This window comes from Nansenia antarctica (genome assembly GCF_963989245.1).
Source record: "Nansenia antarctica genome assembly, chromosome: 5".
NCBI classification, from domain to species: Eukaryota; Metazoa; Chordata; class Actinopteri; order Argentiniformes; family Microstomatidae; genus Nansenia; species Nansenia antarctica.
In genome coordinates, this window is record NC_137690.1 from 50,767,665 (window position 1) to 50,784,600 (window position 16,936).

A 16,936-nucleotide genomic window follows, 5' to 3' on the forward strand; every position below is an offset into this window, starting at 1 on the left:
AATCAGCCAAATGAGTATTGAAAGCAGACCTACTTACTTTCATGGCTAACTAATCAATTCATAAACTAACTAATCAATTCTTCATTTGTAGGCTACTCTCATGCACTGAAGAACCAGATACTACCGTATGTATTAAAAAAATAGGCTTTTCCTTAATGCAGTTTATGGCTTGCAATTTAAGATTTGCACAGAGGCCATGACTCGTAAATATTCACCTACTGCATAACCTACTACAGTAATTATTGGCTGCAGATTGTGGTGCAAAGTCCACTTAATGCAGAATTTCATCAATGCTTGATAGTATCTCATTATTTCTGCAGAACTATTTCTGATACAGAATCACCACCTTAAGCAGCTGAACTCGGCCTATTGAATAGCCTTTTACATTTTTTAAAGATGCTTTTCGTTACAGAGTTGAGATTAACCATAAATTAAGGAGTGTTTAACAACCGGGTTGCCTGTTTTCCATTGTGTGTGTGGAAGCACTGCAATTATGTGTTGCATAACATCTGCTGCGATCTGGTTCAATGTGATCGATGTGAAAAGGAGTGGTTTCATATAATTTATGCCACAATTGGCACAAATCACTTGTGTTTACTGCTGTCTGGAATTGGCTGTCTGAGCATCTTATATTTATTAAATCCTCTCTCTCTCTCCTTTCTGTCTCTTTTCTGTCTCTCCTCCTTATGTTTTAACCCGGTGGTGGATGTTAGTATTGTACTGCATGGGTATTGGGCAGGAGTGTTTAAGGTTCTCCACTCTGTGGCATTGTCAGGCATCCTGAATAAATCTGTGATATTAAAAGATGATTCAATTCCTCCACAGCCAATAATGAAAGTACGGTGAAACATCGGCCAACTGCAGGCTATATCAACTTCATCAAGAGCTTGAACTCTGTTTGCACTTGCAGTCACAATAGTACAAATAGTAGGTACCGGCTAAACGCATCAAGCAATAGCAACCGGCAGAGGGCTGCAAAAGGAGGACTGCTTTGCTAAGGGGTAGGTTGGGGTGGGGCGAGGGGTGATAACCAAAACATTGCAACCTGAACGTCACAGAGTCAGCTTTAAGGGAAAAGGTGATTAAGTGTTTATGCTTGTCTATACCTCCCTCTGACAACTCACCATAACCACAAGTCGTGATGCAATACTTTCACCCTCCCCTGCGGATGCCCCTGGCTAAGTTGTTTATGTAGCTATTACTAACGTCAGCTAATTTTATCCACTGCTAACAAAAAAAAATAAAAAAAGACTGAGAGCTCATTTGACTCGGCCACAAATGTCAAACTTTCTTTTTGTTCCCCAATCACTCTCATTTAAATAACTGAACCAGTTTCGCCTGGCGCATAGACTACTTTCAAGGTAAGGACTACAAGTTGTAAAAAAGTAAACTATCCCTTTAACCCAATTCCTTAAGGACATATTTTCAACTGGGCATCTCTGTGATAGACCAGACCGTACCTTTATAATAATAATAATAATAATAATAATAATAATAATAATAATAATAATAATAATAATAATAATAATAATATAAATAACTTGGTTTTATATAGCGCCTTTCTCAACCCAAAGGAGGCTTTACAGATTTTGCAGACAGAAAGTCAGACAGACAGAGAGCAGACCCATGTCTGAGGACCGCAGGTTCCGGGATGGGGTGTGTTGGCAGAGAAGGTCAGTTAGGTACTGGGGGGCGCAGGCGTGGAGGGATTTGTAGGTGAGAAGGAGGATTTTGTAGGTGATGCGGGACTTGGCCAGTGGAGGTGAATGAGGGTGGGGGTGATGTGCTGCCAGGGCTTGGTGTGGATGCCAAGCTGGCAGCTGAGTTCTGTATACTGGAGCCTGTCCAGGGCTTTGCTGGGAACCCCGAACAGGACTCCATTGTAGTAGTCTAGATGGAAGGTGACAAAGGCGTGGACAAGGGTTTCGGCCACGGAAAGGGAAGTGAGGGAAGGTCATAGTCTGGCAATGCTATTGACGTGAAAGAAGGCAGATTTGGTGACGGATTTGATGTGTGACTCGAAGGAGAGGGTGGAGTCAAGGATAAGGCCCAGGTTGCGGACTTCGGAAGATGGGGAGATGGAGGAGCCATCAACCTCAAGGATGAAGTCGAGATGACATAGTAGTATAAAATATTGTCAAAGCTCTCTTTACTTTTCAAGGAAAAACACTCCAAAGAGAGAAACCTTTCATCTCACGTGCTGACAACACATCATTCAGTCCAAGCACATGGTTCATGAGGTGGATGCATCCACACATACACGTACATGGATGAACATCCTTGACAACCAAGGACAAGATGTAATTTGTATTCCCTGTGCCCAGGGGAGAGGGGATTCATTCAAAGAAACTAATTTTGTTCAGCAGATGTAGAGTGAGTACAAAGGTAAAGGATGTAAATGGTAGATACAAGACATTGCTTATTTCCTACTTCATATTAATTAAGCACTAACCTTGACGCTTCAGTGCTCACCGACACCGTAAGAGATCGACATGTATCCAGGTACATACAGTTCAGAGGATGAGCTCATTGTAATGAATGGAATGAAATAAAGAATGACATCAAACACTCCTCTGATACAGGCAGAATACAGAACCACTTCAGAAAAGAACAATATTTTGCCCAGAGTGGAAATAGTTACATACTAAGTTTGCACACAACAGAAATAGATTTCTTTGTGTCTAATTGACATAATATTGTCAAAGCTTCAGAGAAAACGGGACCTGACCTGACTTGAGTAAAGACACAAGGAACAGGCTGAACAAAGGAATCAGGAAACAAAGACAAAAGGACCAACACGGTGGGAAATGTCACCACTGATTAATAGGAGCAATGTGACGTCTCTCACCATCTCTTCTTCTATTGACGCAAGTAAAACATCATACGCCACTCGAAAACCTAAAATCTAAATTGTACTCCCTCTCCCTCTCTCTCTCTCTCTCTCTCTCTCTCTCTCTCTCTCTCTCTCTCTCTCTCTCTCTCTCTCTACGCAAGTAAAACATCATACGCCACTCGAAAACCTAAAATCAAAATTGTACTCTCTCTCTCACTCTCTCTCCCTCCCTCTCTCTCTCTCTCTCCCTCTCCCCCCCCCCCCCCCCCCCTCTCAACGCCAAGGGGAGATCCTGTGTATTCCCCTGTCTGACTATGATGGATGATGTCTGGGGCTCAGGACGTTTAAACAGCCCCCCTTTCCCATCAGTGGCAGGCAGGGACGTCATTCAGCAGTGGGGTCTCTCTCTCTCTCTCTCTCTCTCTCTCTCTGTTTATGAGGACGACATCACTCTTGATTTTATGCAGACTACGGACTACAGATAAGGGACTTATCGATCACAGTTTGAGTCAGAGAGGAAAAAGTATAAAAGAACAGGAACAAATAATTATACAGTATGTAGCATACTGCTTCAGGCACTCCCTAATTAAAACTAACAAGTCATAAAACTTTATTGGCCCACAGGCTCTTAAACATCAGCCTCATGGTTCTAATCAGGGCCACAGCGGTCAACAGCAACAGCACTGATAGCCACAGCATTTAATACACACAGCCCTATTCATATTTCAGCAGTCTTCGGGACAAGTGCAGTCAAAGGGAGATGGCTCAGGGCCTGGCAGATGAGGAAATGTGAGTGAGTGAGTGAGTGAGTGAGTGAGTGAGTGAGTGAGTGAGTGAGTGAGTGAGCGTGGTGCTGAGTCACCCATTCGACCTGGCAAAGCCCTGCTGCCAGCATGTTCCACCAGCCTACAAATAGACCACCTTAATTAAAACACATCTAAACGTGCCATCAATGGTTAGCGTCTGCAACACAGGATATCACCGTGAGCCGCTTCCAAAAAAGGGGATGATTCATTAAACATAGACTTTGTGGTTATGCTAATGTGGGTCCCGGCGGGTCTTGGGCAGAGGGTGTGCATTGCTTTCCATTTGTTTTGCCATCGATTTTCTGCTCATACCGTACACTGGGAGAGAAAGAGAGCGCAGCTGTTGTTGTTGTAGCTGTTGTTGTTAATTTGATAGTTTCACAACTAAATGGAAGTGGAATAGGTAGTTAAAGTTGGCGTCTTATGCTAACCTTCATCTCCCATGGTGTTACCCACCCGAAAGGTGATTTATTACAGCTTCTGTAGGAAGAGATTGGATTCACATTTCTGTGTGACCTAAAATCTTTGATATTTGCCTGCATACTAGTGCCATTGATAAAAGACAGCGGAAGCTTCTCAGTGGATGATATGAGCCTCTACCCAGTGTCTCACAGTTATCAGTATTTCCACTACAGACCTGGCTCCTGCAGCTGGAGCTCATGGGACCAGATCAATGAGAAGGTCATTCACCATTCACATAGCTGAGGTGTTACCACAGAGAGGCTTACTGTCTAATTTACTTAGGCTACTACCTGCAGAAACTGAGTTGGATGGGGAGACCGACTTGATGTCAGGAAGAAATGCCAAGTTTGAAGCCAGTACAAGATACAAAAACTGTACTGAGAGCAATTACCTTAGCCCTAACCCTAACCCTGCCCTTACCCTGACCCCTGACTCTTACCTTAACCATAATCCTAAGTACAATATAAGTAGTGTACAATCAGTCTACAATCAGTATTTTGATCACTAATCAAAATACTAAGTACAGAGTACATACACAGTAATACAGGCACTGTAATAACAGAGTGGCAGAAGATCCTACTGTAGTGACATACCACTTCTACATTCCCTTCTTCCTCAGCGAAGACTATCGCTCCTCTGATACATGAATATTCATCACCAGTGAGGCCCAGAACATACTTAAGCTAATGAATCAATTACCAATTTAGAGGATTCAGCTCTGTTTAGAATTCTTCTGAGCTTAGGGATTAAAGTCGTATCTACAGATGTTGAATATTCATCACCTGGGTTTGAATGGGACTTGGGGTTTAACAAGAAAGAGAAAGAGGGCAGATAACTAAATATTCGAGGCCTTGCTTGTGTACGGGATGTCCTCAACGTATCCTTCAGCTAACTTCCTGTTGCTCATCGTCGATGACAAACGCTGGAGTCTCGCCAAGGGAGTGACTAAGTCTCTGACTCACCCACCAGCATTTGGGATGATATATTGAATGGTAATACTGCTGCCCTGAGAAAAAAAACATCTGCTTATACTGTAGGTGCTGTCATTTCTGTTAACCAGAAGGAGGAGGACTGGTCTATCCTGGACTGAAAGTGAAATGGTAAGTAACTGAAAACCAGTGCTTTAACACCACTGACCGAGCCAGATGTCTGCTAATGAATTGGTCAAATAGGGATGTTAATTGAATGTACATTTCCATTTGAACCATTTGGCAGACGCTTTTATCCAAAGCGACTTACAATTAGAGAGTACAGGGACAGTCTCCCTGGAGCAACTTAGGGCTAAGTGCCTTACTCATGACCTGCTTCTACTCACTATCCACTACTAGGCCACCACTACCCTGTTTTACCTGAAACGTATTGCTTTCATAGTCTGAACTATACAGTAGGTATACATGGGGCGGCAGGTAGCCTAGAGGTTAGAGAGGCTGACCAGCAAACGGTAGGTCGCTGGTTCCATCCCCCACCCCAGGAGGGAGAAGGAGCTGAGCTGGTGACTGGTGGGTTGCTGGCATCACTACCGTTGTGCCCTTGAGCAAGGCACTTAACCCTTAACTGTTCCAGGTGCGTCGGAGATGGCTGACCCTGTGGCCCGAGCTCTGTTCTCCCTGGGGGGGGGAGATGTGTGCACCAACTACATTTCGTTGTCTCAGTACTTGAGCTCTGTTCAATGACAATAAAATGTAATCTTTAATCTTAATCTCTTATCTATACAGAACTAAATGGTTAGATGATTACGTGCTTGTTATGGATTAATCTATCAACTACAAAAGGCTCATCCCTTTATAATGAAGTCATTGATCATTTTTCTCAATAATAATTAGGCAGATGTATTAGATGCATCTCAATTATCTACATGACTGTAGAAATCACATACAATAACATTCTACATTTAGCAGACGCCTTTATCCAAAGCGACTTACAACAATACATTTGCCTAGGGTTAGCCCATTTTACTGAGCCTAATTTCTCACCTGCTAAGCTTCTTTTTTATTTTATTTTTTTCATCAAACTATGAAGTTAGTGGCCTGGGGTAGTCCAGTGGTCTAGCACCATGGCCTACAGAGTTTACGCCCCTGCCTCACTCCAAAAACATTATCGTACAAAAACATATATATCAAGTCACAGTTAGAGGAAGAGACTGTTGACATGTCAGAGGTCTGTTAACTTGACTTCAACTTGGAGAGCCTTAAAGGTAGACTCTGGGATATGATGTCAGAACAGAGCAACTTTCATCAAAGATATCGTAGCGAACAAGAGCGTCAGCCTGTTCCACTGCCTTCCGACTTCCGTAATCATCTTCCGTAAGATGACAGAGCACATGTCATCGGCGCCATGGCAGTGGGGCTCACAAACAAGCCCCCTGTCTCTCACTGACTCTGGGACTTCCACTACCCCCCCCCCCCCCCCCCCACACACACACACACACACACACACACACACACATACACAATGCACTGACAGTGTAATTTATATTATTTTACATTTATTCTAATTGAAAGCCTACATAATTTACTGTTCTTAGTTTTTTGCTATTGTCTTTTATATAATTGCTTGCTTACATATTGTTGTTGTTTTATGTTCTACGCTCCAACCTCACTAAGTCAATTTCCTCTATGTGCAAACTTGGCCCCATAAAATAATTCTGATTCTGATTCACATGTCCCAATCGCATTCAACTCCACAGTGTAATCTTTTCCTCCCTTCTCTCATAATTTCTCATCACAACCACAAACACAAAATCCATGATGACTCCATTATTTCAGCACCATCGGGGATTTGCCTAAATTATGTTTCTCTCACATGAACGCCCTGACACAACAGTGCTCAATTCCAATTTAGAATTCAGTCAGCTTTTTACTAACAATTATCACAGTACCAATTTGGGGTATGTAATGCACCAGAACCATGGGAGGACTTGCGGAGGTGGAAATCTCAGGACGGGCTCATTGTAATGGATGGAATGAAATGAGGAATGGCATCAGGTCAGACTTCCCATCAGTATCTGTCTGCTTGTATCTACCTGCATCAGACATACATTTGTCAACATTTGATTATGCATTTTAATCACCATCGCAATTTTAATTCTCTGATCATTGTACAAGCAACACAGCCATGAGATGGATTACGGTGTTTGAGGATTGTTGTTGGTGAGTGTTGCTCCCTCTTTCAGTCTCTGAAGACACACGGGCGAAGATCTTTCGAAGATCTTTTGCACAACAAAAGCACAAACACACAGAGGGTCAAGAGGTTTGTTTGACGACACAATATTGCAATGACGACTGCCAAGTCTCTAATCTCAGAATCTCATGTGGTCCACGATTCTCTTGTCAGATAGAGATAGTGGCCAGCTCTCTGATACCTGCGGAAAGATCCGGCTGATTGTGTTACATACATGAAGTGACAACAGCCAACCACACTCCAGTTGCTAAATGGCGTGCTGTCGTATCTTTCTACCACTCTCTGAATAATCAGCATATCTCTGTTTCTCTGTGCCCCCCCCCACCCCACCCTGCCCTCCCCCACCCTGCCCTCCCCCTACATCTCCTTTCTCCTCCCTCCACCGACCACATCTTTCCTCTCATTCTTCCTCCACAGCACATCCCCTAACTATGATTCAATAACCCTCTCTCTCTCTCCCTCACTCTCTCTCCCCCTCCCTTTCCCTCCCTCTCTCTCCGATCTCTCCCTCACTCTCTCTCCCCCTCCCTTTCCCTCCCTCTCTCGCCGATCTCTCCCTCACTCTCTCTTCCCTCCCCCTTCTCTCTGTTAATTGGATCACAGTTGGGAGGCAGATTAATTCCTGTCCAAAGTGGCACTGTGACCAGAGATCCCATAGCAGAGATAAGTAATATTAGCAGCATAAATCCAACCAAACCAACACAACTTTTACCCTGGCCCTGTCTGGCAAGGACCTCTGAGACTATTTCCACAAGAGTCCCTTCCCAGTGCTATATACATATATACATATATACACACATTTAAATGGCCCATTGAATATGACAGATTCAATATAACAGATTAAAAGGTGGTGGCAGGTGTGAGTCACAAGTCACACGTGTGACCAAAAGGTCATGTAAGAAAGAGGTGTGGCTTTAAAGGTCACTAGATGCCAAATATCCTATTGATTTTATGCCGAACAGTCTCTAATTTAATCATCTACCTATGCACGAGAGCACGTACACTATTTGAGTAGAAGAGGACTAGTCTGATAACTCTCCAAATGTGCACAGTTAAACGCTACCAATCTTAAAGTACTCTCATGCATTACAACCTGTAGATCTATAAAATATAGGCTACATCAACATAAGATTGTCTTTCGATAATCTTTTACAACACTATTTACTGTACATTATGATTAATGCATTGGAAATGTAAATGAATAAATACAATGTGTATGCCCATTACAGATCTTCCACCATCCCAGAGTTACCATTACCATTTTTCATTAACATATTTTTAAATAAAGAGACTTCATTGTCTCTCGAATAAAGGCACTTGAGTCATCAAGCACTCGTTGAGCTGCGTGGACACTGTGAACTGTCAGTGCACTGTGTTGTCAACGCGTCTCTCTTCACCTCAAACACCTTTCTGTTAAACAAGCAGCAATTCTGATGGAAAACAGTGGTGCCGCTCTTGGTCCAGGAGGTCAGCCATCTCCGAACAGCCTCTCTCTATTTTAACATCCATGATTTATACTTTGATTAAAAGTCCTAAATGGCATAGGCTAGGCTACACTGTGCCCAGCACTGATGAGAAATAACCGTCTGTCTGGACTCTCATTGAGTCAAGACACTTTGGCTAAACAGACACGGGGAGAGCTATCTTGTGTGACTAGGGGGAACGACTATGTCCAAAAGATCCAATGACTATATCAAGGTCATTAAGCATGTTCGGTCTGTATAGAAAATACATAAATAACTTTATCATGCAAAAGATCAAATACAAATTGAACTAGGGGTTGCCCTATAGGCTAGTACTCAAAGGAGTATTATAAAGAAGATATATGTCTTATTATCTTCTATAGTCTTATTGTATTTTGTTGTAGCCTACAGTTGTTCCACTTACTGTATAGGCTAATGTATGTCTGCATAAGAGCATCTGCTAAAAGACTACAATGTAAATGTTTAGCCCACTTAATTAATAAACACTCAAGATTAGTCATTTTTTGCTATTCTAATGACTATACTAGGATTATACACGACCTTAGAATATGTTTTGTATTTTACTATAATTTTAAAGTTCTTGGAAATCTCAAGGCCTCAAAACACATTCCCAAGAGCGATATCAACTGTTTATTGAAGAGAACACGAATGATTTGTCGCAAGACAGTCATAGACCACGTAAACCGATCTTCCGTGCGTCATCAGAATATTATATTCCATACAATTCACCTGGACATTCCAATTTCATCTGGGACAATAACTGAAGTGCCAGGTCATAGGCGAACGAAATAAAGTAATATCGACCGCATGCAAAATACAAAAAGGGATATTAGTCACAGGCCTGTACGTCTGAGAAGCACCTGCCAAGTAAATGTACTTGCTTAATTGATTTATACGGAATAAAGATAACTGTCACCACCCTTCCCTTACTATATAACCTAGTGCGCACTAGAGTTTGGTCACGAAGAGGCGACAGGACAGAAGTGAATGCACAGCGCGTGTGGAACAGGGAACTAGAGGAGTGGTTGCAACTAAGGACCATATCATTTTTGCGCACGCTTTGAATCGCTTGTATGAAGAGGAGACTATCCATGCATATGTAACATTTAGCTCTCACTAGGCGATAGACAGAAACCAACCACCATAGTTTATGCTTGCCTGAATATTTATTCATCTTGCAGTTTAAAACTAGTCACTTCACGCGCTTTCGCCGAAGGAAGAAGACTTTAGGGCTTGCGCGCAACAGCTTGCTGCATCATGAAATTACTTCTACCGCTTGTGATAGCTTTTCTTGCCATCGCTCAAGTTTTTTGTGAAGAAATTGGCCCAAAGGAAGATCTTGATTATTGGACCAACAGTAATCCAGTTCAGGTACCTGTTTTAAAGCTACTCTAGAAAAACTACAATTTACAGAATGTATAGCCTAGGAATAACTGGTTTTCAAAAGCGAGTTCTAATAATTATAAATGAAAAGAAATGTGCTTCACTCAGCTAATAGCCTTTTGTCATTTGTTTGCACAGCCAACTTTTGCTTCTGGATTTTTACACGAAATTCATTAGACTAATGCTGAAATATTAAAATTATATCATGTCTTAGCCTATCACTTTTTTGTAAAGTTTGGGTAGGCGTAATTACGCATGCACTGCTCTATAGCCTATGCAAATCATCTAAAATATAGAGTTACTAATATCTTACAAATGGAGTAGCAGAAATGTGCTTCAGGGTGCGAAGATAATCACAATTCAATGGGTGTAGCGTATGAGCTCAATATACAGTGCTGATTACTTTATCCCGACTTTAGGACCATTTACATGCAGCGCACGTTCTCCGTTTGACATTGCGGATTGGGCACCTGCCAAGTATCCAAGAGGCTCCTGGGGCTTCTTATCATAAACTGTAAATTAGGAACATTCACCAGATATATGGTCATTGCCTATAGTCCTTGAGGCGCACATGGTTTTACAAGACCGACCTGTCAAAATGACTATATATACCACCGAATGGGCACTGGGACATATCATTAGCTCATTGGTCAGTTTGGACTAATTCTTCTTCTAGGATTATGTCCTGCGAGATAAAAATAGAAGCAGCTCATAATTGGTCACAGTGGGTGCGATGTATTGTCAGATGAAGTCGAGTGATGCATTTGAAAACCATAAGGCATTTTACGCAAAGGGTTACAACGTTTAGATGATGCCCCGTCGGAATGTTACGTTAATTTGCTTTGCTCTCTTAGGATGAGTGGCTTGCTTCGGACCCGCTCAGAGAGATACTAAGGAGAATGACAAGGAAACCTCGGCCTAATCAATTCTTCGGCCTGATGGGGAAGCGCTCCTCCGGTAAGACCACTAAGTGCCATTTAAGAGCATCTTAACTGTACGACGCTTTAAAAGCGTCTGACTCGCCCTCTCACAATCTCAATCTGTCAGATATTTACTCATTGCCTTTAACACAATTAATCATAGTATTGTATGTTAGACTACTGTTCCATATAGGCCTAACAGACCTGTATCAATAACCTTTACGCATATGTTTTTACGTACTTAATGTAAATAACTTTTTAAACTTTTATTCCCCCTTCTCCTCTAACAGCAAATGCACAGATAACCCGAAAAAGTAAGTGGAACAAATGCATAATTTATCTTCTACTGTTACGTTTTCTTTAAATTGTCTCTTGGAGAAGCTTTCGACAGGGTCCACATGCACTGTGCACATAGACATGTTAAGGGACATGTAGCAAACAGAACAGAAGTGCGCAGAACACTCTTTGACATAGGGGACATCCATTTGGAGCGCAGCTCAGTGATGATCGTCGCCTTTGCGCGTCAGGTCAGATGTGATGATTTGTGATTATATTCACGCGCCATAGGGGGAGGAGGAATGCGACAGGTTCTTTAACAGCGGGCTACTCCCATGTGGGCAGGGACCCGTGCTCACCCTGAGATGAGAAGGGAACACGCTGGTCTCCCATATGGTGGCAAAGACCAGGCGAATCATTACTATGGGGGAGAAGCAAAAAAAAGGAAATGCTTGCCTACAGCAAAATTACATGAATTGAATATTCATATTTACACAATAGTGAAGGGAAATGGGTGACACAAAAGAACGACAAGCTTCACAGGTTTAATTTAATCACAACCCACACAGCTACTGTGGCTAACAGGGATTTTAGCATATTTAATTTAAATTTTGCATTGATGAAGACCACCCAATGGTCTCTTGCTGGTCTCCCATGGTCAATGGAGAGGTGCCTATAGAGGAAAAGACTGTGAGTGAGAAAGATAAGAAAGAGAGAGAGAGAGAATATATATGAGAGAAAGAGAGAGAGAGAGAGAGAGAGAGAGAGAGAGAGAGAGGAGGAGAAGGAGAAGGAGGGGATTTCCCCCTTACCTAGTCAATGGCATTTTCTAAATGACTCTTCTTCTCAGCGATGCAACACAGCGCAGCATAAAAGTAAATGTATCTGGTTTGTATCTGTAGCCAAAACCTCTACGTCTGTTAATCAATCTTCATTACGGCGAGAGTGAGAGTGCTTCAATCAATGCCCCCCAAGGGCATTTAGGAGTTAAATTAGGTTGTTTACACTGATGATGGGAAGATAGACTAGAGCATCTGATCCTTCCCCCTTCACTGACACATGGGAACCACAAGGCCAACCACTTTGTATGCATAGCCTAAGTGAGGGGAGACTGTAACTACTTTACTAATTGCAAGCTGGACGTTGCACAAGATGGCTGACTGTCAGTTTTGATTAAAATTATTTAATAACAACCAGGGGATTGGTAAACATTATTTAACGAAATTGATAACAGTTGGGCCCGCTCATCATTTAAATGAGTAGCCTATATGGGTGTGATATTCTCAGGGGTCTCATTGAAGTTTTATAGCCCTTCCACTCCCCCACCCCCCATATAACATTCCATTAATGTGATTGACAGGGGCCCCAGATAGTCTGTGACGCAAGCGTCCTTTAGAACGTGCGTCACATTTACAGAGAACATCCTCGCCCACAGAAAAACAATCTCCAGCCATGACCACTCTCAAATCGTACAGCAGTAAGGCAAGGGCAGGGAGTCCTTGAATTTATACACCAAAAGAGGATCAGCCCAGACCAGAATCAGAATCTATGACCTGGCTGGGTTCAAGCAGTATCTGAAATCATTTCAATTGTGCTGTGCTTGATTGAGTTTGCCTGACACAGTGGAGACAATGGAATAGTCTCAACATGACAAAGTCCGCCTGTCCGACACTCATGTCTAGGCAAAGTACTCAAAACATTTACAGACCACTTCCAATCAAAATCAAACATTTTAAGATGAAAAATCATAGGCATGTCAATATACAACCATTTTGCGCCGAAATAAGCAATTCAAATATGACTATTTGTGACCTAGATCTGGACCAGCCATAGAGGCTTCTCTCTGGGACTGACCACAGAGTTATCCGTTATCAGCCACCTCCACACACCAGACAGACATACTCCATTGTGGCTATGCACCAGGAATGACTTCACTGATTCAAATAACATTATGAACTGTCTTTCATATTGGCTGGAAGAACTGGAAGAACTTACACTTTCCCCCCCTCTCTCTTCTCTTTTCAGGGCATAAAATTAATTCCTTTGTTGGACTGATGGGGAAGAGGAGCCAAGAGGATCCAGGTAAAGCCTTCATCTACCTCTTTTGAGCTTTAGGTCTGTATAGAGATTTTCATCATTATCACACCTTTGGTATTGGGCCTCCTTCCCTCTAACATTTGGGGGTGATATGCATACGAAATGTACCACATCACAAGCCGTTTGTTTGTTTTCACAACCTACATTTACATTACATTTTGACACTTAGCAGACACTTGTATCCAAAGCGACTTACTCAAGGGCACACTAGTGGTGGTGTTCCCAGATGGGATTTGAACTCATGACCTTCTGATCAACAGTTCAACTCACTGGGCCACCACTACCCCAACTCGCTAACCACTAGGCCACCACTACCCCATCAATAACTTACAACTGCATTCATTCTTATCAATGAATGATAACTATGTGACACACAAGCCAATATGGAGGAAAGGAAAAGAACAAAGAATAATAAGCGAAAGGGTTCCTTCCTCATTTCCTCTTCACCCCCCACTGCCCCTCTGCACAGTTCCTCTACGGTTAATCATTTAAGTAAGCCTTCCTTCTTTGAGCATTGTGACTACCAATGGCCCCTGGTCCTAGAATAGATGTTTTATTTATGATGACTGATGTATAGATGATTCACTTACTTCAGACAAATGTAGTTGTAGTTGTCTTCAGATAAAAGCGCCTGCTGAATGTAAAAAAAGAAAAGAAAAAGAGGGAAGATTTTACTTCCATTCTTAACAATCTCTCTCCTTGAATGCAGGTTCTTACGAGGAGTGGAGCACAATACAGAACTACGACAAGCGCCGTTAACCACTGGTCTGCTGCTCCTCCAGTCATTCCTCTGGAGTGGACAGGGTGCCTGATGCTGATTTAGTTTTCTCTCCAAAATATGTATAGTTGGTCAAAAACTGTCTTTAAGTCTAATAAAAAAAAATCTGTTTTCACATTGTGGTGATGTAGCAGTAATGTACCTGTGCCAATTTGATTTGTCCAGCGAAAGGGGGGCAACGGTCATGATGAGTTACATTTTTTATCAAACACCCCACCCCACAACCCACCCACCCTTCCACGCACCCCCCCCCCCCCCCCCCCCACCGCCCCCTCTCCATGTATTAGATGTCTGTCACGGTATTAGCACCGTCCATATGCCATGTTACAGAGAAAGTTGTTGACCATCAACGCAAAGCTCTACCCCAGGGTATGTAGAAAATTGCACTGCCAATCTCACTGTATAGTGCCTCATAATTGTTTGATCACAACCGATTGTGCTGTAAATACACACACTAATACAGACATACTATCAGACACACAATGTTCTCATTTCAATTTCAAGTGACTATAAATCTATTCTGTCATGTTTAAAACCAATAAGGATGGTATGATGACAGAATTCTTGTTTGTGATTGTGGCTTGATATATTAAAACTATTTTCTTTATTGGTGGAACTGTAATTTCTTATTTTCATCTTGTTTTATGAATCCTAAAGGAGAAGGAGGAGGAATTGTATGTCAGGGCACATAATTGTGGAATGGGGCGCTCTGCTGGACAGTCATGGTAATGCAGCCGTACAAACTCAGAATCATGAAATTAGGTAATCTGGAATCACACACCCAATTTGGCATTACATTGAAATGCCATTTTAAAATAACATTGTCACAAAGTGGGAAAGCAGATACTGGCATGATATAACCTTCCAAAGGCATGCAAGATAGCCTCCAGAAAAGGTTTGTTTCTAACAACTATCAGGGTTTTTCCTCCATTGCCCCGTCCCGTCTCACTAATAATTAGTATGTACAATTGTAATATGACCTCAACCGTCATAGGTATGAGACTGAGCCACAGTGGAGACAGTATATTTCAACAACTTCTACTCTATCCAGGAAACACGTTTGACACGTTTCATAAACAAGGAAATAAATCACACAAAACTGGACTGATTGGGGATGGTGGCCAAAGCATACCATCAGACGAGGACAGTTACTGCCTCATCCAGAGCCACCTTAATTGTGTTAGAATGGCGTGGGACTTCATCATACAAAAGGTCGACTCACCGTTGCTGTAGTTGATTGCCCCAGACAGCTTTTAAGTACGCTAAAGCTCTACAGGGCCCCGTTCACGATGGAAATATCCAAATTCCTCTCATCTATGCTTTACGCACAAATCCGTCTCACCGGCGTGGATTTCACGCACGTGGTGGAGCAGAACTTTATACCTTTAAACTCGTAATATTGTTAGAACATTGTTTTATAAACGACTGAATTATGATATTATCCACAATATCACAACACAATGCCAAACTGGATTATGGCTTAACAATGCCATTTTCTAAAATGTAACAGACGATATCATGACATTATGGACACAATAATGCCCATAATGAATGGCAATACTGACAAAACAGCCTGTTTAGTATCTGAACAAACAAAATACGAACATAAAATATTTCTTGGCCTATCAACTACGGCATAGCTAATTGAAGGACCAGAACAAGTTGTTTTTTTTGCCCCTATGCATGAAAGTCACACAAAAACACAGATAGTGCCACGGTTTTCAATCACTTTTATTTCTAGTTTAGATCATCAGTAATTCGGATTAAACAACTACAGACCGGACCATAACATTCATCTGTAAGATGTAAAGTTACAGTTTAAAAAAAAATCCATAAATAGAGATGGCCATAAATAGGAAAATGAAGTGCATTCACTCAGTGCCCGTTTTTTTTCCACATTATCTGAAGAACTAACAGGCAACACACAGGCCCCTCGTTTAACATCATTGTTCAACTGATTTGTTTTAACCATTTGCATAGCCACCCTTACTGGGATACAGAAGTTGTCTTCTTTTTGACATACGTAAGCATGAGAAGTTGAAATGAAAAACAGGAGTAAGAAATGCTCATACAGAAAATGTTGGGAGCTAGGGTCCAAAGTTATGCCGGTTTCATCCAGAGAGCAGTAATATCTGTTGTCCTCTGTGAGATCATGTCTTACCACACAGAACATGCACTGTGTCAACTGCAGGAGTAACTGCTCTAATGTTTTACACAACTTCTCGTCTGGACAAGAGGCTGTACTTACACATGAGAACCAGTAGAGTCTAGTGTCTGTGCAATCGTCTGAGAAAGGCAGAGCTACTAATTATGAGTAAATTCACGATGAGAAATGATAGTGATTGTCTGAAGTTATAAGAATACATCTTCTTAAATATCTACCATGTCTAGGTAAGGGCTTATGATGATCTACAAAGGCACTGGAGCAAGGCTACTCAAATCTAGTTCCCAAAGCCCTCCCAAAATCATTCCGGTCTCCTAAAAACTAACAATAATCCATACATACCGCGCCTAGTCCGAACCGACTGTGTAACTCAATTGAGGAGAGCAGGAAGACAGAACAACACCAGACCAGACAACTAGTGCTGAGCATCCTTGCATCAGTGGATTTCTGTGAAGGTATTATTGTGCATTTGGTGGTTAATCAATGTTAATGACACCAAGTGATTGACATGTTTGGAGCAGGCGTCCAACACAGCGCCAGCCAGGTGACCTCA

The 16,936-nt window shown here is 42.0% G+C and overlaps 1 protein-coding gene across 1 annotated transcript; it reads left to right on the top strand.

The window, feature by feature from the left end:
* Window positions 1–10,022: 10,022 nt before the first annotated feature.
* tac1 (tachykinin precursor 1) lies at window positions 10,023–14,200 on the top strand (the record flags this gene model as incomplete). The annotated part of the gene is made up of 5 exons (XM_080533000.1): window positions 10,023–10,136; window positions 11,003–11,105; window positions 11,359–11,382; window positions 13,370–13,426; window positions 14,151–14,200. The coding sequence occupies 5 exons, from the start codon at window positions 10,023–10,025 to the stop codon at window positions 14,198–14,200; spliced, it is 348 nt and encodes a 115-aa protein (XP_080389126.1).
* Between the last annotated feature and the right edge of the window lie 2,736 nt (window positions 14,201–16,936).